At 40.3% G+C, this 23912-nt stretch overlaps 1 protein-coding gene across 1 annotated transcript in view; it reads left to right on the forward strand.

The window, feature by feature from the left end:
* Positions 1-14234: 14234 nt before the first annotated feature.
* Positions 14235-23912, forward strand: part of LOC141431692 (STE20-related kinase adapter protein alpha-like) — a 10574-nt gene continuing 896 nt past the window's right edge. Inside the window, exons 1-6 of the mRNA XM_074092872.1 lie at positions 14235-14599; positions 16140-16372; positions 17063-17240; positions 17820-18009; positions 19974-20097; positions 21499-21630. Of these exons, the coding sequence (XP_073948973.1) occupies positions 14435-14599; positions 16140-16372; positions 17063-17240; positions 17820-18009; positions 19974-20097; positions 21499-21630 (1022 nt within the window). The 5' untranslated portion in view covers positions 14235-14434. The remainder of the gene's footprint in view (positions 14600-16139; positions 16373-17062; positions 17241-17819; positions 18010-19973; positions 20098-21498; positions 21631-23912) is intronic.

The following is a 23912-nucleotide window of genomic DNA, read 5'->3' on the forward strand; positions in this document are numbered from 1 at the left end:
GCCATGTTTCTTGCAGCGCATATAATTTTCTTGACGATGGTCTTTCCGAAAGCACTTCGAAGTTTAAACAAGTTACATGAAAAGAGCCCTTTCCCTTTTTCTCTATGCTTGTGATGCAACACAACACAAGCCGTTCACAACACACTGCATCAGATAAATGTGAACGCAACTATATAAAATGTATGAAACCGATACTTATACATACCGTTCAGTGCCCTTAGTGTAAGTTATCGGTTACAAAATACGTCTCGATCGCGTTCGCGTTAAAATCGCAATTTGTATAGAAACACGAACATCGCAAACGTTCCGCTAGAGGCGCTGTTAGTGTTTCCATATAAATTGAGATTTTAACGCGAACGCGGTCGATACGTATTTTGTAACAGAAAACTTACACTAGGGATACTGATGCTTCACGACACAACACAACACGACAGATAAATGCAGTGAACAGGTGAAATGAAAATAGGTACTCTTAGCTTTTGGTTGTTTATAGGACATTTTTCGATAATCATTTTACCCGTTCCTCTTACATTAAAATTTGCTTTCGGTTAAAGCAGGATTTCTTAAAGTGGGGTCCAAGGACCCGTAGCTGTGTGTCAGGGGTCCCACAGAAGGTCAGTCCATATGTGAGAGTATCAGTCTGTAAACCTATTTACTAGGAAATTTCCAGAAAAAAGTTTTGACAGGGGTCCGTGGAATTGTTTAAATTGTGAAAGTGGTCCGTGACTGCAAATAGTTCAAGAAACCCTGGGTTAAAGGGTCATACTGAAAACCAGCGCTGCGGCTTGCCGTGACAACACGCTGAGTATGGCCCTTTTTGCTTCTTTCGGCACAATGTCTTTTTCTTTTTCTTTCTTTTTTAGTATGTAAGAGTATGTAATAAGGTTGTCTTATTTTTAATTATATTTTTTTTTGCTGTGCCGAAATTTGGCAAATAAATTTATTCTTTTCTTTTCTCTTTTTTTAATTATCCGCAGCTTCCATATCGGCATCAAATTTTTTTGCTCGCACGGTTTTCAATAAAACGAACCACACACAACAAACTTTCTTTTTATTAATAAAGCAAAGATCACTAAATTTTCAATTACCATCCAACCTTTCCTAATGAACACTCCCACGCATAAACACTACATCACTCGCGCACTAAATCATAGATAACACAAGGCAAGGTTATTTTTTTGCAGCTAAATCCGTCGATTATTACGCCGTGCTGCAACTCTAAAATTAGGGGATTGATGGCTCGAGAAGAGTGACGTTTAAATACCTAGTAAAAATCAAGGTATAAATATATTTACATTCTAGTCGACGGAACTGGAGAGAGAAAGTTGCACGAAAGACTGCGGAACATTAGGGAGAAAGAAAAAGAACATTTATTCGTGACAACATGAAAAAAAACCCTTGCCACCTCAATAGCTGGCAGTCACTGCAGTTCGTTCCTTGTGGAACTTTTTGCCAAGCATGGCGAAAATTTGGAATCAGCTTGCAGCGCCTGTTTAGAACTTGGCGATCTTCAAAAACAAGCCTACTCATTTCTTAAAAAAAAGCGCATATTGCCGGTATTGTGAACGGCGCTGATCTTTTAGTTTGAACCCCCAAACAGCCGAATTGAGGTGTGATTTACTTAAAGTATCAGCGGCCTCAGGGCAACTTAGTCTATACTGGGTTTGGATACGTATTTAACTAAATGTTAACAAAACTACCGCTAAGGTTAATATTTAAAAAAAATACAACATGTACTTTACTTTCCTGTTATAAACTAATTTTATGCCAAATTTCAATGAAATCCGTCCAGCCGTTTCAGCGTGAAGAAGTAACAAACATACTCACTCGAGTGAGTCACTCACAAACTTTCACATTTATAATATTAGTAGGATTAGTATAGGATCACAGTTTTCCAAACAACACGCGAGTGCGTCACACCTCTGCAGTTTTCTTACGCCCATAAAAATCCTGAACGGAAATATTTCACGCCAGAACAACGCCGACTCTATTACCGCGCTAAAACGTTTACGACTGCTGGCAAATAACTATTGTCACTAAGTTTATGTTCGTTGCCACCCTAGCTCCTAAACAATGCGTGGTTAAACTCAATATGGAGAAAGCTGCGGCCAATTCGGATGGGAATTTATGCAGTCATAAAGAATCATAAAGGGTTGGATATAGACACAGTATGTAGTCAGTAAGTAATCTTTAAATAACGGGTCAAGCGCTCGACAAGGGCGCCACACTCGCTCCAAAGAGCTGTTCATTTACGTGAGACAATCTTAACTACATACATTCTGAACAAAAATTATAAAGAAGAGGAAAATATATAATTTACGGTAGCTTTGTATTTTTAGACGATCAATTAACCTTAAATTATAGGTTGATAAGGGAGTTTCTTGATCTTTGCAATGTTTGTTGCTGTTTGTTGAAGTCAATCACTCACTTCTAATGATTAGGGTAACTTATATGGTAGTCAATAATAAATAAAAGCAGTAAAAAAGTCAGTATTAAAAATGTTTTTTACAAACACTTAAGTACTGTACTTAGATTATTTACTGGGTTATACCGTGACAACGTTCTGTTTCGAGAAATCATGGCCTCAATCTTTTAGAATATACTGCGACAGTTGCTTTCAGTCGTATTAACAGAGCCCTCAAAATGTACTGTGACTTGTGTATTAATAAATTTCTAATTCGGTACTGGCATAAGTATAGAATCTGATTCAGAATATTCCGTGGATTCACTTGATCTTTTGAAAGTATTTTCCTGATGGTAAGAGATCACCACCGCCCATAAACATCTGCAACACAAAAGGCAATATTCTGCAATATTCTCACAAAGCTACCGTAAGCAGTAGCACACAGACGGGTCCTTTTTACCGGATTTCCCAAAAGAGGGCAATGTTGAAGGTTAATAAATATAACCTAACCTAACCAACAAAAAGTTGGAAAACCCCCGACTTTGTCACTTCAAAGCTCAATATCTCAAAAACGGCTGAACTGATTTTGATAAAACATGCCTAAGAGCCATCGCTAGAAAACCTGCTTTCAAATAATTAAAACCGTATTCAAATAGGTTTAAGAGCTACCTACGGTGCCACAGACAGACACACACACACACACACACATAGCGGTCAAACTGATAACACCCCTCTTTCTGCGTCGGAGGTTAAAAAATGAGGTTCCTCCAGGTTACATCTCGTCTCCGAGATGTGGATTTCAACTAATATGATTGGTCGATCCTACACGTCTCCTCTCCGCTTCGCTCGTCTCCGCCTCAGTCTTGCGTATCATCATCAGCCTATAGCAGCCCACTGTTGGACATAGGCCTCAACGAACGCCATTGCAACCTATCCTCGCCTCACGCATTCAGCTTCTACCAGCAGCCTATATAAATAAATAAATATCATGGGACACTTGACACCAATTGACCTAGTCCCAAACTAAGCAAAGCTTGTACTATGGATACTAGGCAACGGATAAACATACTTATATAGATAAATACATACTTAAATACATATTAAACATCCAAGACCCGAGAACAAACATTCGTGTTATTCACACAAATATCTGCCCCGGCCGGGATTCGAACCCAGGACCTCAAGCTTCGTAGTCAGGTGCTCTAACCACTTAGCCATCCGGTCGTCCATATAATAATAAACTAGCTGTTACCCGCGACTCCGTTCACGTAGAACTCGTTTATCGCTATCTCACAGGAACTATGCAATTTTCCGGTATAAAAACTATCCTATGTCCCCGGGACGGAAGTTTGGTCGGGGTTCGGACACGCGACGTAGATGCATTTGCGTAATCTAGTGTGGGGTTTCTCAAAGTGGGGTACGCGAACCCCTAGGGGTTCGCTATTCGACGGTAGGGGGTTCGCGACAAGGTTTAGGTACGTGATGGTGGCTGCAAGACTGGCAAGGCGATTAAGATTGGTTTTTGGAGTATTTTTGTATTTTTTATTTTAACTCCAAATTTGTTACTTATTTGTTTGTTATTTGTCGTTGTTTGTTTCAGTTTGTATTTTCGTTGGCAAGACGATTCTTACCTATATTTGTTACCTTTTATTGAAATAAATGATATACATTATATTATCATGATGATTGAAATAAAAATAGGGGGGGAGAGGTAGGGGTTCGCTGTCGTCTAGAAACTTTAACAGGGGTACGTGGAGCCATAAGTTTGAGAAACCCTGATCTAGTGTAATCTATATCTGTGGCGGAAAGTGCATATATGTTCTAACTTTTTCGTGCCAAAATAAGTAACCCTCCTATCACCACTAAATTTAAACGATGATACAATTTGCAATCAGCTTCATCAGTCCAAATTTCATCATCTGTAATGATACAGCATTATATATTATTTGTGACAGAGATGCGTTTGCGCCGGTTGGAACGCCGCCATACGGTAAAGAAAAGAATTACCTTCAAACGTTAAAAATAAGATGTTGGTACGTCACGTAAGGAAGGGTAGCGATTTTTGCAAGGTTTCTGCTTTTGCAGGGCGTTGTCTGTTAAATACTTTAAATACACAGGGCCGGAGTTAGAGGTCTGGAGGCCATGGGGCAACAAAAGAGTGGAGGTATTCGCCTGTCAAGAAACCCTCCATCATCATCATCAGCCATATCATCATCATTACAGCAGTCCACTGCTGGACATAGGCCTCTTCTATAGCGCGACACGACACTGCCTTTAGCCCCTCGCATCCATCCGCCGCCAAAAAAAAAAAGCCGTGGTGGCCTAGTGGTTTGACCTATCGCCTCTCAAGCAGAGGGTCGTGGGTTCAAACCCCGGCTCGCACCTCTGAGTTTTTCGAAATTCATGTGCGGAATTACATTTCAAATTTACCACGAGCTTTGCGGTGAAGGAAAACATCGTGAGGAAACCTGCACAAATCTGCGAAGCAATTCAATGGTGTGTGTGAAGTTCCCAATCCGCACTGGGCCCGCGTGGGAACTATGGCCCAAGCCCTCTTGTTCTGAGAGGAGGCCTGTGCCCAGCAGTGGGACGTATATAGGCTGGGATGAGATGATGAGATGAACACTGAGCTACGCTCAAGGACTCGAATGCTGACGTGGGCGTAAAGACGGCCAAGTTGAAGCGGGACTGGGCTGGACATATCTGTCGAATGAACCCAGAACGTTGGGCCAAAATTGTTACGGAATGGGCTCCTAGTGACAGATACCGTAATAGAGGCAGACCGAAGAGGAGATGGAGGGACTTAGATGCCTATAATGTGGGATGGCGGGAGCTCGCCTTTGATAGGCAGGAGGAGCAAGAGAGGAGAGGCCTTTGCCCAGCAGTGGGACACAAAAATAGGCTAACAAAAAAAAAAGTTTCTAGCTTTTCTCTCATATTGAGGTTAATGCACCGTATTATTAAATAAAACAATTGTTAAAAGTACTTATGCTTAAAAATTTTCATACCTTAGATTCAAATAGAAATAAAATAGAAATATTTTATTCGCTCCTTGCACATTAGATAAAACAAAATAAAAATACATTAAACAAATAAAACAATAGTATTAAAATAAAAACAAAGATAAGATAAGATTTGCATTTGTTGCACAGAAATAGTATAATCATAATGTCGGAGGTGAGCAAAGTATTGTTGGAAGTTCATTAAAAACTTACTTTACTATTATTTCACCTAAAAATTTCTTGAATTCACCTACCCCTTTTCAGGGATCCGGAGCCAAAATGGCAAAAACGGAACCCTTATAGTTTCGTCAAGTCCGTCTGGTTGTCTGTCTGTCTGTCCGTCCGTCCGTATGTCACAGGCATTTACTCGAAAACTACAAGATGTATATCAATGAAATTTGGAGTACAGATGTCTTGTCAAAGCCGCTATTTAGTTTTGTAGTTAAATTACAAAAATAAATATTTATAGGGGGAGGGGTTCACTTCATACACGTGTAACAGAAATTGAAAAAAACAATTTTTAACTCGCATCAACGTGTGGCACATAGTTCGACAGCACTTTTGAAAAGATAGTAAGGATTCTCAAAAACTTTTTTGATTAATTAAGTGAAGATTTCCGGAAATAATCGCTCCCAAAGTAGCAAAAATTGTGTTTTAATTGTGTTATAACGCACATAATATTACTTTTTTTTTCGTAATGTCTACGGAACCCTATCTTGGGCGTGTCCGACACGCTCTTGGCCGGTTTTTTGTAAGTCGCGCAATTTCTAAAAAGGCACAGTCATTTAACTTTGGCAGCGATAGGAAGCGTTACAGGCACGCTACAGGCCGTAAGTCGGGGAGGGCTACTACGAAATACGAAATCGAAGTTTATCGTACCGTCCCTCTCATTCTCGTATTGAATGATATTAGCGTCGGCAGGACGGCAAGACACGAAGTTCGATTTTTGCACTTCGTAGTATAGTTCCTGGAGTGGGGGGACTCTGGATATGGGGGCATCGCGTGACTGTTCCAGAAGGGTTTGCAGGAAAAATGCCGCATTGGATACGCGAGTAAATTTGTTATATACACGATTATTTCTTTATGTGTTTTGTACAATAAAGTATTTACACACATATACGTATGTAAGTACTTCAAAACGACAATGGTTATGAAAAAATTACTTTCTGTCAAGTTTCTTGCATTCTTGGCAATGATGCTTTTTCCGCAAGAGCTGGTAGTTAAAAAAAATACATGTTAAAAGAGCCATTTGCGGCCTAGTTGTAGAATAAACGTTTTTTTTTTGGCTTTCTTTAACTTTAAATAACTGAAAACCTGAAAGAATCAAGAGTAGAATCGATTACTCTATATTTTATTTTTAAATCATTGTGTGTGTGTTTTTGAAATCCATTTTTTACGTGCCCAGAAGGTGCCCTGTCTAAGCATTGCGAATGCAACATAAGATAATTAAATGTTTTAGCGAGGTTGCATATGTTGCATATATATTAAATCATGCCGATAATGCATCCGGATAATGATAATAAATAAATAAAATAAATAAATATCATGGGACACTTGACACCAATTGACCTAGTCCAAACTAAGCAAAGCTTGTACTATGGACACTAGGCAACGGATAAACATACTTATATAGATAAATACATACTTAAATACATATTAAACATCCAAGACCCGAGAACAAACATTCGTATTGTTCATACAAATATCTGCCCCGGCCGGGATTCGAACCCGGGACCTTAAGCTTCGTAGTCAGGTTCTCTAACCACTCAGCCATCCGGTCGTCAGCCGGATAATGCCGGTCGTAATGCCGGAGTTCCTCAACTTTTTTAGGTTGGTCAAGTTATTTCACTTTCATTCGGTTAAAAATACATACCTAGTTGTTCAAATAAAAGAAAAAGATCTCAAGCTAAGACTGACAGCTGTCAAATTGGCCATTCTTTACATCAGTATTCAAAGCCAGCCAATAGATTTTGAAGATAGTAAACGTTGATTTACGGCCCGCTCTGGGATGCATCAAGATGTTTCTAGTTGGAGCTGTAAAATATTAATAACTCCCACTGTATTACTATTTATATTTCATTCCGTCACGTTAGTGCTGCTAGCAAAACGCGGCGGTGGAAAGCATTGAAACATTTGAAAAAAGTGAACAGTCTCTCCCAAGATGTCCTAATAATTATCAATATGGAAATTTCCTTTTTGTTACCCTTTTTGTTACCAAAGAATTTTGGTAACAAAAAGGAAGTTGCACATCAAGGACTAATTTAGACATATAACCATTGTAATATTTTTATATACTTATGTATAATGTAGGTATATAAATTTAGAAGTAAATAAATAAACAAACATCAATCAATGTTTGGAAGTATATCACAACCACTATTAAAAATCTAAATGAAGAAATTAAACTAAATCATTCGAAATATTTCACAACGGAGGTATGTTTAAAGTTGAAAGTGTTTATCTGTGTGTTTGAAGCATCGTAGCTTTCAAAAGAAGTTCTAAATCAGACGCAATTTTGTTTTAAATCTTCCTAACATAAGAAATGCGTACCTAAGTAAGTTGGTTTGTTACGCTGTCACGCTTAAAGTGCTAAACCCATCGTGATGAAATTTGGTATGAAGAGAGTTCGAGACTGAGAAGGACATTTTTATCTCGGAAAATGAAAGAGTTCCCGCGGGAGTGCGATAAACGAATTCTTCGTAGACCAAGCCACGGGCAAGAGCTAGTAAAAATAGTTTTATTCGCGATGGTTAAGCTAAGTGTCGTCAAAATGGTTTAATTCATTTTTAAGGACTTTTTGTTAAGATGTTAATGATGAAAATCTTTAACCTGTTAATTCCAACAACTCCAACTTTCGACTTATTTTAATTGTATAGAGGAAATCGATATTATAATATAACAGGAGTTAAAGCTACTAAAATAATTCAATGAGAATAAGGCTGACGCAAAAAAAACAATGTGCTCGGTAATACTTTGTCTTCATTTGTTAATTTAAAAGTTTAAAGTGTATAAGCCTATCCATCCGGCAGTGTTTAATTAGTCCATACTATTGCTATAATGCGTCTTCATAATATCGCAATTCATAGCATGAAATAGAGATAACATAGGCAATTAATTCATCGATATAGGGCAATCCATAGCAACATGCTTATCTATATATGTAACGATCTAACTTAACCATCACAACACAAAAAAATTACAAGATTCCAACTAAATTTGCAAAACGGCACAAGTTTTATATCAAAATTACCTACTGAAGTATCATTGATCAATCTGTACATTCTTGGAAAAAAGCACTGTTCTCAGTTCTGGCTGAAAGTCCTTGAATATTTAGATTAAATTGACTTAGGTCTAAGAGGCGGTCTAGATCAATAAGGCAGCCTCCGCAATGTCTGAGACTGGCCGCCAGACCGATCGCAATGCGGATGAAAAAGTAAAAAAAAAACTCCACAGCTACTGCAAACACGCCGCAAACTGGGCAAGTCGAATGGTAACACTAATCACTTGCAATTGAGCTACAGGTTAAAACATATATCGAAGTAGTTACTAGGTTATTGGAAGTTATGCCCGTTTGAGGTTATTAAAAATTCCGGCTCCCAGCATGCATTGAAACAAATAATCCGCTGATGATGTTTTGTCCCACAAAATTTGGTAAAGGTAAACAGAGGCAGTACGACAGATTGGCCAATATACGAAGAAAAAACAAACGCTGAAAAGGAACCGGAAAAGCAAACTGGAAGGCGGACATATTGAAACTTAATACTCGTACGTTCCATAACGCACGCTGCAAAGCATGAAAACAAATGAAAAACTCCTTTACCGGTAACAAACAACAATACACAACACTAGCACTGCACGGTTAAAATTCAAACTTGGTTTGAATCCACTTCACTCTCGAAAGTTTGAACCGTTTAACCGTTCTTATAGTTTGGTTACCGCGACTCGGAAGGACTGTGCGGCAGCCGACGATGGACTGAGGCGGGCGGGCGGATCGGCTCCGTTCGACTGCTTTCGGCCTTTAATTTTAGATTTTGGCTCACTCCCCAGTTTTATATAGCAGTGAGTACATCGTATAAACCGTATCGGAGATGCGGTTGCCGCCTGTTTATATATAGGAATTACAGCTTTTATTGAGAATTGTGAATTTTTGCATGCGGCCGTCTGGTCGTGGGTCGGGCGCGGAGTGTCTTATTTGGGCATCTAGCTTCTTATTAAGCTAATTACTAAGTAATTGATTGAAAATGTTGCATTTTAATACGCTTTACAAGCATTTGTTCTGTGAAGCACCAACAACATCTCAAAAAGACGAATAAGCAGACAAATAGTAGGAAAACAGAACCATTAGTGGGACAGATAGCATTTACAGTTAGCGCTGAAAACGGGCTGGTCAAGAAAAGAACTATATACTCAGTGTTCTTAATAAAGATTTAATGGACCATTGATTGATTCAGGAGCCCCATAACAATGATTGTGGAAACGGAGAAGCAGGGTAAGAACTAAAGAGGTTGTAGTTGATTTAATGGTCAGTTTTTTACTCAAGCCAAAGGAAGAGTGATTTTAACAGTCTATGTATGTTTGCATTTACGTATGTTCCACCGTAGCATCTAGACTACTCCTCGTAAATAAGGTGTCAATCGATTCGTTATTATTTTTCCTAAGTACACAGAACATGCCGCACATTTGCTGTAAGGTTACGTAACAACTTTGTTGCGATCACTCAGCATTGCTTACCTGCTATGAGCATAATAGAATTGCCAATCAGGGTACAATATCAGTAGGAGGGTCATTCGAGCGTTTCGACCCCGTCAATTATCGTGGTCACATTTTTTTATGAATGGGCTGTTAATTTCATGACATCCTGTACTTCTACTATATACCTGGAAACCTTCACAGAATCTTTTACTATGTCAACAAAAATGAAATGTGCCCTTGCCCACGAAAAACTCTTGCGGCACCTTTTTTTTTTTTTTTTTTATTCGACTGGTTGGCAAACGAGCAAGTGGGTCTCCTGATGGTAAGAGATCACCACTGCCCATAGACACTCGCAACACCAGGGGGATTGGAGATGCGTTGCCAACCTAGAGGCCTAAGATGGGATACCTCAAGTGCCAGTAATTTCACCGGCTGTCTTACTCTCCACGCCGAAACACAACAGTGCAAGCACTGCTGCTTCACGGCAGGATTAGCGAGCAAGATGGTGGTAGCAATCCGGGCGGACCTTGCACAAGGTAATAAATTAACCTTTTGCTTGCCACAGATTGCCGCAAGAAACTACATTAAAATTGAACAATTGAACAGATAATTTTGTTCATCAAATACAAGCCAATGATAAAGCTATTAGCTATGTTAATTAGAACACCTTCCAAGAGAGATCAAAGCATACTTTTAACGCGGAAATGCATGTTCAGTTTAGTTAATTCATGGCCTGAAAATGTATTTCGTAATGATATCTCAGAACCATATAACTTTACGACATACACGGTGCTTTTTCAATACTCTATTTGTGTCTTAAATTTAAATGTTTTTTGGTAAAAAATAATTTAATAATTTTTAATACGTACAAGCTTTTTTACTGACTGTAGGTAAGTACTTTTCGTCGACTTTACTTGCATTCTCACCCAAATTACATTTGCACACCAAATTTCAAGTCGACGCCATTAACCGTTGAAGAGTTCCGTTCTACGGAGACGATCCTGGCCGGACTACCAGGATGTCACTACCAGATTATTGTATTGTCACGCAATTTACCTACATAAGTATGCCAAATTTCAAGTCAATCCTGGAAGATGGTCGAATTTAACGAAACTTGCAAGATTTGATTACAGACAGACAGACAACGGGACAGGTGAAACTAAATAAAAGCTTGTTATATCGATTTGCAAAATGCCCGATTGGCTTTGGATAATAGATCCATACCAATATTATAAATGCGAAAGTGTGTATGTTTGTCAGTCTTTCACGTCGAAACGGAGCGACGGATCGACGTGATTTTTGGCATAGAGATAGTTTATGGGCCAGAGAGTGACATAGGCTACTTTTTATTCCGGAAAAATGCACAGTTCCCGAGGGAACAGCGCACGATAACCGAATTCCACGCGGGCGAAGCCGGCAAAAGCTAGTCTTACTATATTATAAACGAAGCTACGGATAACAGTTACGTTACGTTATTTGATTGTTATTTCTTCGACTGCGAGTTTGGCAGTTTGGCGCATTGTATGGCCACAAAACAGACAGGTTATGGCCTAGTTATGGGTGCTTTTCTCGAAGCGCACTATTAATTAGTACTTAACTAATTTGTACGTAAAATGCAACGGCGGGCAAGGTCAATTTCATTACTGGGGTGGTAATTGTTTGCCTCCAAGTATCTGGGGTGTGAGTCTAACATCGCCCGTGAAATCATCGCTGGCCGAACTACGAAAGAAGTGCAAATCGAACTTCGTATCTTGCTTTCGCGCTGACTCTAATATTATTTAATATGTGAGAGGGACGGTACCATACGAACTGGCCCGATTTTCGTATGTCGTAGTAGCTCCCCCTGAATTCGACAGACGATCGCGGGTTATACGCAGGTACTAACTTATCTTGTTGTTTTTTGGGCGTTGAAGACCAACATCAGGAAATTTTTACTCGAGTGAACTGCAAGCCTAGGGTAAGTAGTGTCTAAATCTATGGGACTGTAACCCCTTATCCATGGTTAAAGGTTTTTTTAACCCCCGACGCAAAATGAGGGGTGTTATTAGTTTGACCGCTATGTTTGTCTGTCTGTGGCACCGTAGCTCTTAAACGGGTGGACCGATTTGAATGCGGTTTTTTTTATTTCAAAGCAGGTTTTCTAGCGATGGTTCTTAGACATGTTTTATCAAAATCGGTTCAACCGTTTTTGAGATATTGAACTTTGAAGTGACAATGTCGGGGGTATTCCAACTTTTTGTTGGATAGGTTACTTATACTTAGCTAAATTGTCAAAAACTCGAATCTGGATTACAGATGACAGTTCTCCATACAATTTGACACTTCACTTTTTTTTAACGGTGGGGAAATGCGTTACGCACGAACGCGGCTGGATACGGCGCAACAGTCACGTGGGACGATCGCTCCCCGCAAGTCTTTCAAAGCGGAAGGAGGGGGAGGCCTACCCTCTAAAAACCCACCGGTATTCCCCTCTTGCCATTTGCGGATGCCGTAGCATAGTGACACCACGCCGTACGCTGGCCACTCCAGCCTATACCCCACGGCATAGGCTGGGGTGGCCCGCGCCAACAAGAGGGGGGCCGGATACTTGGTCCTCCTCTAGAATCGTGGCCATTGCGGGCCATAGAATCCTGGCACCTCTTTGTGGGGAGGGCAGCAAGGTGCCACTTTTCATTCCCATCCGTCTGACACTACTCCACCTTGAGATCGCTGTAAACTCTGTGGTACCTACATTATTATAAGTAGGTACATAATACTTACCCACCTCGTTAACTCTGGATCTGCGGGGCTACTAGGAAACTCGAAACTCGAAGTTCGTGGCGTGTGGTTCTCTGCAACTTATACTTTTTAATACGAGAGCGAGAGGGACCGCACGACACGAACTTCGAGTTTCTTAGTAGCCCTGCTGAGTCTCTTGATCCGTGCAAAGTCCGCCTTAGTATCCCTCAATAGTCTGTTCTGTGATAGGTAGGTACTTAGGTACTAGGTTTCCTTGTCGTGTCTTGTTTCCATCCATCCATCCCAGCTTATATACGTCCAACTGCTGGGCACAGGCCTCCTCTCAGAATGAGAGGGCTTGGGCCTAGTTTCCACGCGGGCCCAGTGCGGATAGGGAATTTCACACGCACCATTGAATTGCTTCGCAGGTTTGTGCAGGTTTCCTCACGATGTTTTCCTTCACCGCAAAGCTCGTGGTAAATTTCAAATGTAATTCCGCACATTAATTTCGAAAAACAAGGACTATCATTAAAACTATCGATCGCAAACTATCGATTTTTTGGCAACACTACACTACTACACGTTTGTACAGGGCTAGGACTTAGGACGGCCTTTTTGGCAAATCACAGGGCATGAATATCAGGTCATAGATTAGTGGTCCTTTGTTCCGGGTCGAATAATATAGGTCGTACAGTCGGTACGACCTATATTACGGTACGGTAACTACCTTGTGTGTGATGCGAACGCCAAGACAAAAACAAGCGAATCAAACCGCAGCAAAGTAACGTTAAGAAAACCTGTTAAGTAATCAATGACGTTCTAATTACACGACTTTAAAAATAAAAAGAGTGCAACTAAGTACCTATTGTTTAACTAAATCTATTACTTACTTGTATTTCCATTTTTCTTTAATTATTATATTAAACAAAGCACAACAAAACTGAGTATTGAAAAATTAACTAACTGACAGCAACTCCTGAGTTGAACGTTGAATGAACGTCAACGGATTTACTTACAGCCACAGCCAAACTTGAATGAACCAAAACAAACCAAATAAGTAACTTGGTAACTGATAAATATGTAATTTTGATAATGCAATAAAATAAATACATTTAGGTACTGACATTAAATTAATCAAGTTAAACTCTGAAAAGACAATTTTAATAGTTTGTTTTGGTTATCAATATTTACCCTGCGAAAGTATGTTCAATGTTCAGTTTGGGCTACGAATAATAATCGTAGAGTATGGGGTATGGGTATTTAGAAACAAATATGAAATCATTTTCTTTCATTATTTATAATGAAATTACCTTAGTACAATAGAATTATGCTTGCCGTAAAAGTAGGCATTTAAACAATACCAATGGATGAGAGCCCTCAATAACTTTTATTTATTTTTGTGCTTGCAACATCAACCGAGAACGTCAACGTCAAATAGTAAAACAAACATAAATATTTTTTGTTGATTTATTTGTTCCTCAAAGTGATTGAATTTTAATGAAACCGAAAGTATTAATAGATCTGTGTATAGTCAAATATGTTTTCTGACATCTGTTTAGCTATTTCTTAGGTGTTTCTGCCGTTGTGTGTAATTTAAGAGGTAGATTTCGCGTTTGAAATGTTGAACCCAGATTTCAATGATTATCAGTTGACTTCGATTATAACCGAGTGTTGTGGGGGCGGAGCGGTCGTTTATTCCGCCCTTTATAAGCCTAGTAAGCAGTATGTGGCCGTCAAAAGATATTTTGTTGACAAAAGTAAGGAGAATGCCAACCTGATACAGGTAAAGAAATATGAATACACAGATGCTTTTCAACTGTAAAAATCTATAACAACTGTGTCTTATTTTGACCTTAAGAGTTCTTATTGTGTAATTTGTGTATTAAATAATACCAGTATTTAAAGGGTTTATTCAAAGGGATTACTATACTAATAACTTAAATGCTTGTCTGAATAGTAATTAGGAAAATGGGAATTTATTTATTTCATTGTTTCTCATCTCTTTAAACAGGCCTTACAAAATATAGTAACAGTAGCAATTCAGTTTAAAGTTTTGTAATACAACTACTACAAAATTTTGAAGTAGCAATTACAAGTTTAATATGGATAAGACAAGTATGAGTCAGTATTTATTTTTCATATCAACATACAAAATGGTGCGTTATAAATAGGATTGTATTTTGAGTTGTATAAAACTCCTTTAATTAGAATAAAATATTTTTCCTTATATGTAAAGAATAACATTTATTGAATTTATTTATCTATAAGATTGCATTGTGGTAAGTAAGTAAGTAATAAGATAACTGTGAGACCAATAAACAACATAATATCTAATAAATAAATATATCTGTCTATCTAACCAAACACACTAGTCATATCCATATTACACTTGTAATTGCTACTTCAAATCCACTCTCTAGTTATGACATTTGGAGGGATCAAGCTAAAATTAATATCAAATACTTAATTATGTCTGCTACCCCTAAAAGCAGTCAAAAAAGCAAACCACAAGACTAAAGAACAATACGGTATTTGACAATTCCTGATTTTGCCATATCTTAATATTATTATGAAAATATAGATAAACAGATAGTGTTTATCGAAGAGAAAATTTAAATTGATTGAAAATTGGATTTATAGTGATTTTTTGAAAAATCTATATACCTGTCTCTTTCTCAAACGCTTTTCTCTATGCAGCAAGTATGGCGGTACTGGCATGTGACGTCACTTGCCAGTATGTCTTTCTCTGTCTAATCTTGAATTTCAAACCTTTATAACTTTGTTATTTGTAAAGTTAGCTTAAGAATTGTTTTTCTATTCAATATCAGGCATTATTATTATTATTGAAATAATACACTAGCAGCTCTTTGAGCTGATGCGTGTACATCACTGCATTGTGTAGTTTTAATTTATAAAACATATACAAAATAGTCAAATACCGTATTGCCCATTTGCTTTAGATCAGAAATCTGTCAGCATTTCACGGGACACAGACAAGACATAATCAGGAAATCAATCCGAACCTATTATTAAGTAACTGTAAAGTTGGGTGCCCGAAATGAGAGACCGGTTGGTTTTTGGACTTTTTACTCCGAAGCCGATTGCAATGGAACAGTGACAAACAAACTTAAAAAACCTTATTTATATTATGCGCGATACTAGCGCCACCACATAGTGTTTTATTTTGTAACTGCTGAGGTTCATGAATTTCAACGGGCATCAATCATTTTGATTAATTAGCAAGCTATCTAGTTCAGCAGATGAACTATAGATGGCGCTGTATCGAACACTAACTTAGATGTTACATTTAAATTTATTTACAGCAAGACATCTTAACTCGCAAAGAGCTTCAGCACCAAAACATCCTCCCGTACCTCACGAGCTTTGTGCATGGCCGGGAGCTGTATGTCGTGTCCCCGCTCATGTCCCTCGGCTCGTGCCGTGATGTCCTGGACCACTATTTCCACGAGGGGCTGCCCGAACTGGCCTGTGCCATCATACTGCGCGATGTGCTGTCTGCACTGCAGTATTTACATAAGCAGTTGTATATTCATAGGTGAGAGTTATTGAATTCATATACAGGGTGGAAAAAATCAGTGGGTCCTGGAGGGCAACTAGGTTAGCTAATTGTAATAAAAGGAAAAATTCCTTTATTTTTTAAATTAAACAAAACTGCATTTAGAGATCTTCTAAACTTTGCTTGTCTCACCTGGGAATTGAACAAACTATAATTTTGGAAAATAAACACTAAGCAATAAATGAATGTTTCTTTTCAAGACAGTTAGCTAACTAAAGGATTTTAGGTAGTTGCCTTCGAGGGCCCATAGATTTTTTCCACCCTGTATATATGAAATTTAAAAAATGAATGGTGGTTTTCATATGTTGTCCATCCTAAGCAACAAAAAGTTGGAAAACCCCGACTTTGTCACTTCAACAGTCAATATCTCACAAACGGCTGAACCGATTTTGATAAAACATGCCTAAGAACCATCATTAGAAAAACTGCTTTTCTAACAGTTCTAACAGCTCACATTTTTTATTTTCAAAGTTTTATGGAATAATCTAGAAAAACTAACAAAAATGCAATGTTGCCAGCTCAGCAGGTATAAACGCTCTTAAATCTGAGCAAAGGTCTCCCGACGTTTCTCTTGGCATCGGCCAGTGCGCCGAGCAAGACATGACGTGGTAATCGAGAGGGCTCCGTTCTAATAGGATTACAACGAACGGTTCTCCGGTATTATTCCAGGAGCATCCGGGCGAGCCACGTGTTGCTTGCCGCGGGCGGCGGCGCGCGTCTGTCGGGGCTGCGGAGCGCGGCCTCGCTGCTGGTGCGCGGGCGCCGCGCGAGACAGCTGCACGCGCTGCCGCCGCCCGACCACGACAACACCAATCTCATGTGGCTCAGCCCCGAGCTGCTAGAACAGGTCAGGCACCAAACAACAAATGTAATGCCGCATTTCAATCAGAGATGTGGGAGAAATGTCTTTTTCTTGAAGCAATGAGGGCTATCGCGTATGAATTCGCCGCCAGGGGCGCTAGTGTAGCGAGACGGATAATAGTATAAATTTAAAATACATATTGGTTGAAATATATACAGTTGTAATACCGCAAATTATAAAATATAATGCATCAAAATATATAAAGTTATTTGACATAAGTTCTAAACGCATAAGCTTGAAATGCATAGTAGTCATAATATGTAATAGTTACAATGCATAATGGTTCTTAGTCATATGGCACAAAATGCATATTTTGATAATGTATACGTTCGAAATCTATACAGTATTTGATGAACCCAAAAAATATAAGGGCCTTATCACACTTGCGACTTGCGAGCGTGTTTTCTATACACATATCAGTCGCGGCGAACTCGTCGCATGATCGCGTTCATACAAAATACGCTCGCTACTCGCGCGCGCGCGTGTGTGTGTGTGTGTGTGTGTGTGTGTAATAATTCTGAAGTATGCATTTCATATATTTTTTTATCCCTTTTGCCCCCCCAGAACCTGAAAGGCTACGACGAACGTTCAGACATCTACTCAGTGGGCGTGCTGTGCTGTGAGCTTGGCAATGGCGCGGTCCCATTCGCGGAGGTACCCACGCCACTGATGTTCACGGAGAAAGTGCGCGGCTCACGCCCCCAGCTGCTCGACTGTTCCACCTTCCCCGAGGCAGCTGATGACGAGATGAAGAGTGAGTGCATCGTCAGAAAGATTTTACTTACTACGACTGTTGAGAATTTAGTAGGTACATGCCATAAAAAGGAGTGTCTCTCGCGGTTATAGAATGAGGGCTATCGCGTATGAATTCGCCGCTAGAGGCGCTAGTGTAGCGTGAGGTCTCCGAAATGTCAAATCTCATAGTTTTTGGGTGAGCTACGCGGGTTTATTTATAATTAGAATAATTTTGTGAATATTTTGCAATACCTGAAATTAATTATGGCAAATATGGGTTGCGGGAAAATGAATGTCTGTGTTATGAGACAGTTTTGTCTTTCGGAAATCTTTGTCCTCCCTTTTTTCCGAACAAAACGGGACTACGCAACACTGTGGCATGCTCGATATTTTTATGGTACGGTTTTAAGGTATTACACATAATTTAAATGTAAATTTTGTTTTCACGCCCGTAATAACTAACCACTATGCCTACTTCAGGCAGAGCCTTTGTCTACAGTGGCGCCAACTGGTCAGCCGAAAACGGTAGCCCCCCATGGGTTGTCGAAAAGGCGACTAAGTGTGTGTCATAAAGGTCTCTACCCACTTCACCGTATCGTGCCATGACTGTAATAGGAACGTCATCATCATCATCCCAGCCTATATACGTCCCACTGCTGGGCACAGGCCTCCTCTCAGAACAAGAGGGCTTGGGCCATAGTTCCCACGCGGGCCCAGTGCGGATTGGGAATTTCACACGCACCATTGAATTGCTTCGCAGGTTTGTGCAGGTTTCCTCACGATGTTTGCCTTCACCGCAAAGCTCGTGGTAAATTTCAAATGTAACTTCGCACATGAATTTCGAAAAACTCACAGGTGCGAGCCGGGGTTTGAACCCTCGACCCTCTGCTTGAGAGGCGATAGGTCAAACCACTAGGCCACCACGGCTTTTTAATCAGAACGTGTCAGGAACGAATTTCAAGCGTATATAAACGTATGTATTGTCACAAGAACTACACATAACTGCCAAGTTTCGCGTCAATACCACAATAATATGTTATATAACATGATACGCGACAGCGACCGTTGGTTAGGAATCATCCACTTCTTATTCGGTTTGTAGCATTCGAAGATGGCGGATGTAGACAATATCTAATTTTGCTATTTCTGTTTCTTTGGCTAGTTGAAGTATAATTTTGATAGTGTTTAATGCGGCGATTAACCTTAACAGTGAACAGTGTTCCCAAAATTCTATATTGCTCTCGTGTCTAACATTTTTTAATGCGCAAGTTGTCTCCGCGTGGTTTCTGGAATTTTACTATCAAGTTGCAAAAACTACAATTACCGTACAACGTCAAAAGAGAGTTTACCTTGACACTGGCGAAATTGTCCTATTAATTAGGACAGAAAAGCCATATTTTAAAAAAGAAGAGAAGACAATACATTGTCATGTTATTTAAATAACATGACACGCGACGCCGACGGTTGCTTAGGAATCATCCACTTCTTATTGTGGTATTGACACGAAACTTGGCAGTTATGTGTAGTTCTTGTGACAATACATTAATATCTAGCTAGAACATTTGTAACGTTCACTAGTGTATTCCGGGCGTAGCAACCCTAGTACTACACGTGATGCGTGCGAGTGAACACGAGTTATGTAATAGACAGAGAAGCATAAAGTAGGTACAATTCTTATGCCTAAATGTCGCTTCTGTATTTGTACTATTACTTATTCTGTGCTCGAAGCTCTATGACGTAACTTAGCCGTGTTTGAGCTGGTTAGAATCATCTTAAGGTGTACTTTGACTCAGAATGGTAACCAGAGTCTAATGTAGCATTCAGGAAGACACCAAGACTTAAGCGTAACCTAGCAGTGTTTGGGCTTAGAATAGTCGTAGGGCGCACTTTGACCTAGAAATATCCAGGGTGTGATGACGGCGCAGTTACAGGTGTACCATAGTCGCGTGTTTTTTTTTTATATTTTCACATGTGATCTTCCAGGTATGTACGCAGGCGACAGCGGCGTCGGCGACGGCGCCGAGGCGAGCGCAGCGTTGCGCCAGCTGTACTGCGGCCGCAAGCTGTCCGACAGCTTCCATCAGCTCAGCGACCTGGCGCTGCAGAGGTAATGGTCATCATCATCATGCAGGCGTCACTATTAGTGCAGCGTTGCGCCAGCTGTACTGCGGCCGCAAGCTGTCCGACAGCTTCCATCAGCTCAGCGACCTGGCGCTGCAGAGGTAATGGTCATCATCATCATGCAGGCGTCACTATTAGTGCAGCGTTGCGCCAGCTGTACTGCGGCCGCAAGCTGTCCGACAGCTTCCATCAGCTCAGCGACCTGGCGCTGCAGAGGTAATGGTCATCATCATCATGCAGGCGTCACTATTAGTGCAGCGTTGCGCCAGCTGTACTGCGCCGCAAGCTGTCCGACAGCTTCCATTCAGCTCAGCGACCTGGCGCTGCAGAGGTAATGGTCATCATCATCATGCAGGCGTCACTATTAGTGCAGCGTTGCGCCAGCTGTACTGCGGCCGCAAGCTGTCCGACAGCTTCCATCAGCTCAGCGACCTGGCGCTGCAGAGGTAATGGTCATCATCATCATGCAGGCGTCACTATTAGTGCAGCGTTGCGCCAGCTGTACTGCGGCCGCAAGCTGTCCGACAGCTTCCATCAGCTCAGCGACCTGGCGCTGCAGAGGTAATGGTCATCATCATCATGCAGGCGTCACTATTAGTGCAGCGTTGCGCCAGCTGTACTGCGGCCGCAAGCTGTCCGACAGCTTCCATCAGCTCAGCGACCTGGCGCTGCAGAGGTAATGGTCATCATCATCATGCAGGCGTCACTATTAGTGCAGCGTTGCGCCAGCTGTACTGCGGCCGCAAGCTGTCCGACAGCTTCCATCAGCTCAGCGACCTGGCGCTGCAGAGGTAATGGTCATCATCATCATGCAGGCGTCACTATTAGTCGCCCACTGCTCGTGGTCCACTATACAGTCACTAGTTTTTAAGCTGGTAGTTTAAAAAAATGACGTGTAAAAGTGCCCATTGCGGCCTATTTACTGAATAAATCATTTGAATTTGAATTTGAATTTTAACAATAGCAGGCTATTATTCATATTGTTACTTCGTGATACTTCACGTTCTCAAGAAAGGTCGGGTCTGGCTCTAAACCGACGTGCATCCATGTAAAGATTAATGAAGCAAGAGTTGTACCTATGCCAGGATCGTAGCAAATGGAAGGATTTAGTCTCTGCTGTCTGTATCTGTTATGTGGTTGTGTGCACGGGTGCATAGGGCCCAAAAAAGTCCAAAATATTTTTATTCAATTTAGGCCAAAACAAGCACTTATGAATGTCAAAAAAAAACTACCACCGGCTCGGAAAAACCTCTGTTGAGAATCCGGCAAGAAACTCAACGAGGTATATTTTTTTAAACAGATTTACTATGCATATCCAGCTATGATGGTGACAAGTTCATCGGCGAATCGAGCTTACCCATGTGTAATCTAAAGCACATTGTTGCAGGGACCCGGAGAAGCGGCCGTCGGCCACGCAGCTGCTGGGGCATGCTTTCTTCAAGCAGATCCGCAAGAGCGACCACCTGCCCAGCCTCATCGGACGTGTCAAACCCATCAAACCCGACCCCGGTATAGTTTGGTTTGAGTCGCCTTCAGCACAGAGTACATATATAACAGAGACACCACCTAGTACAAGCAAATGGTATCACCCTAATACTGGCTATTCAACTGGCTATTTTTCTTTCCTTCGATTTCCCAATAGATGGCACCAGTGAGAACACAAATAACACGATACGTATTGCCATCTAGTGAGACACTAAGGATACGGTACACTGACAACAACCAACAAGCTCACCAACTGAGCCTAGACGACTAGAGATACGCATGATGTCTCTGTCTTATTTACGTCATTAGAAGAGAATGGCATGTTTCTCTCAAATAGTTTCGACGAATGTGAGCAAGCGCGGGGCAAGCCCAACAAGCGCATTCCGGTTTTTCGCCATCTAGCGTCACAATTGCAAATCACTACGAAAGCCTCATAGCTGAAATGTAGCCACATGTAGCCTATACTTTCGTATTCTCAATTTATTATTTTTATGGTGTTTCTTATCTTCAAATTAAGGAGTTGAATTAAGGTTGATGTGAAGTTGTGATTATAAAATATGCTAGTCTTTATTTTAATCTTAATATTTCTACGTAATTCGGCTTATTCACATTTTATAATTTACAAATGTTAATAATAGTGCCATCTATTGCTGTTTTTTTGTATTAAATATAGCTTGTAGGGATTGGTAGGCCATGCCTTTAGGGACAAACACACTAGGTTCTTGCTTTTATAAATGGGATTTAAGTTTTCAAATCAATATATATATATAATTATAAATAAAAATGAATCGTAAAATGTGTTGCTAAGTGCAAAACTCGGGAATGGCTGGACCGATTTCGCTAATTCTTTTTTTGTTGTGTTTGTTATTGTTAGGAGGAGGTTTTTATGAAAGAAAAAAACAACAACGAAAATTACAACGGGGGCGAAGCCGCGGGTAACAGCTAGTTATAAATAAAAATGAATCGTAAAATGTGTTGCTAAGCGCAAAACTCGGGAGAACGGCTGGACCGACTTCACTAATTGTTTTTTTGTTGCGTTCGTTATTGTCAGGGGAAGGTTTTTATGGAAGAAAATTTCAACGGGGGTGAAGCCGCGGACAACAGCTAGTCTCATATAAAACTAGCGGATCTGGCAGACCTTGTACTGCCCAGAAAAGCAGCACTTTAAATACGATAACATACCGACAGCAACGCCGTCTATCGGGTCCAATTGTGTTCTCTAACCATCCAGGAACCTACTGAAATATACACACAAAATTTCATGAAAATCGGTCCAGCCCTTTAGGAGTAAGGTGACAAACACACGTACAGAAGAATTATATACACAGTGGAACTTTGTAATGCCATATGAATGAAAAGTACTCTTAATACTGTACAGAAAATTTTACTCAAAAAAAACATTCCTTAATTTTTGACAAGAAAGAAAACTGCATTCAAAGATTTTCGAAAATTCGCTTGCCATACCCGGGAATCGAACCGACTAAAATCTGTAAAAATTAAACCCTGTACTTCTGTTGCATCGATCGTTAGAGTCAATTATAAGGATGAAATCTCTAACAAACTTGTCAAAATTAAATGAAAGGAAAACCATGAAATCTGGACTCATAAATTCAATGGTTCAAATTAAAGCACTTTTACTCAAAGATCCATCTGTTTACTTATGTTAGTTATTAATAATTATCATTGACGTAATTTATCCATTAAAATGACGAATTGCTATTTAGATAAGACGATTGCAATTTGCACGTGTTTGTAATGCACTCCAATTCACTTGGTGCTGTGTCTTCCATCTCCATCGCTCATGGAAGAAATTAAATAGTACATCTCTTTCGTACACACAAATATTTCAATGAATGTGCCAAGTGAAGTGCCATGCATTTCGAGCTCTTTTCGAGCAACTAATGAGGGCTAAAAGACAGGTGGTAGGACCTTGTGCAAGGTCCGCCCGGATTGCTACCACCATCTTGCTCGCTAATCCTGCCGCGAAGCAGCAGTGCTTGCACTGTTGTGTTTCGGCGTAGAGAGTGAGACAGCCGGTGAAATTACTGGCACGTGAGGTATCCCATCTTAGACCTCTAGGTTGGCAACGCGTCTGCAATAACCCTGGTGTTGCAGATATTTATGGGCGGTGGTGATCTCTTACCATCAGGAGACCCACTTGCTCGTTTGCCATCCAGTCGAATAAAAAAAAAAAAAAACAGGTGAAATATCGCTAGATGGCGTTAGTATCATGAGGTTTTATTGACGTTACGGTCATAGTAAAGGAGGAGTATGTAAACTCCGACCATTTAGAAGACCTGACTGCCTACTCCGGCG

Source organism: Choristoneura fumiferana, chromosome 10 (genome assembly GCF_025370935.1).
Source record: "Choristoneura fumiferana chromosome 10, NRCan_CFum_1, whole genome shotgun sequence".
NCBI lineage: Eukaryota > Metazoa > Arthropoda > Insecta > Lepidoptera > Tortricidae > Choristoneura > Choristoneura fumiferana.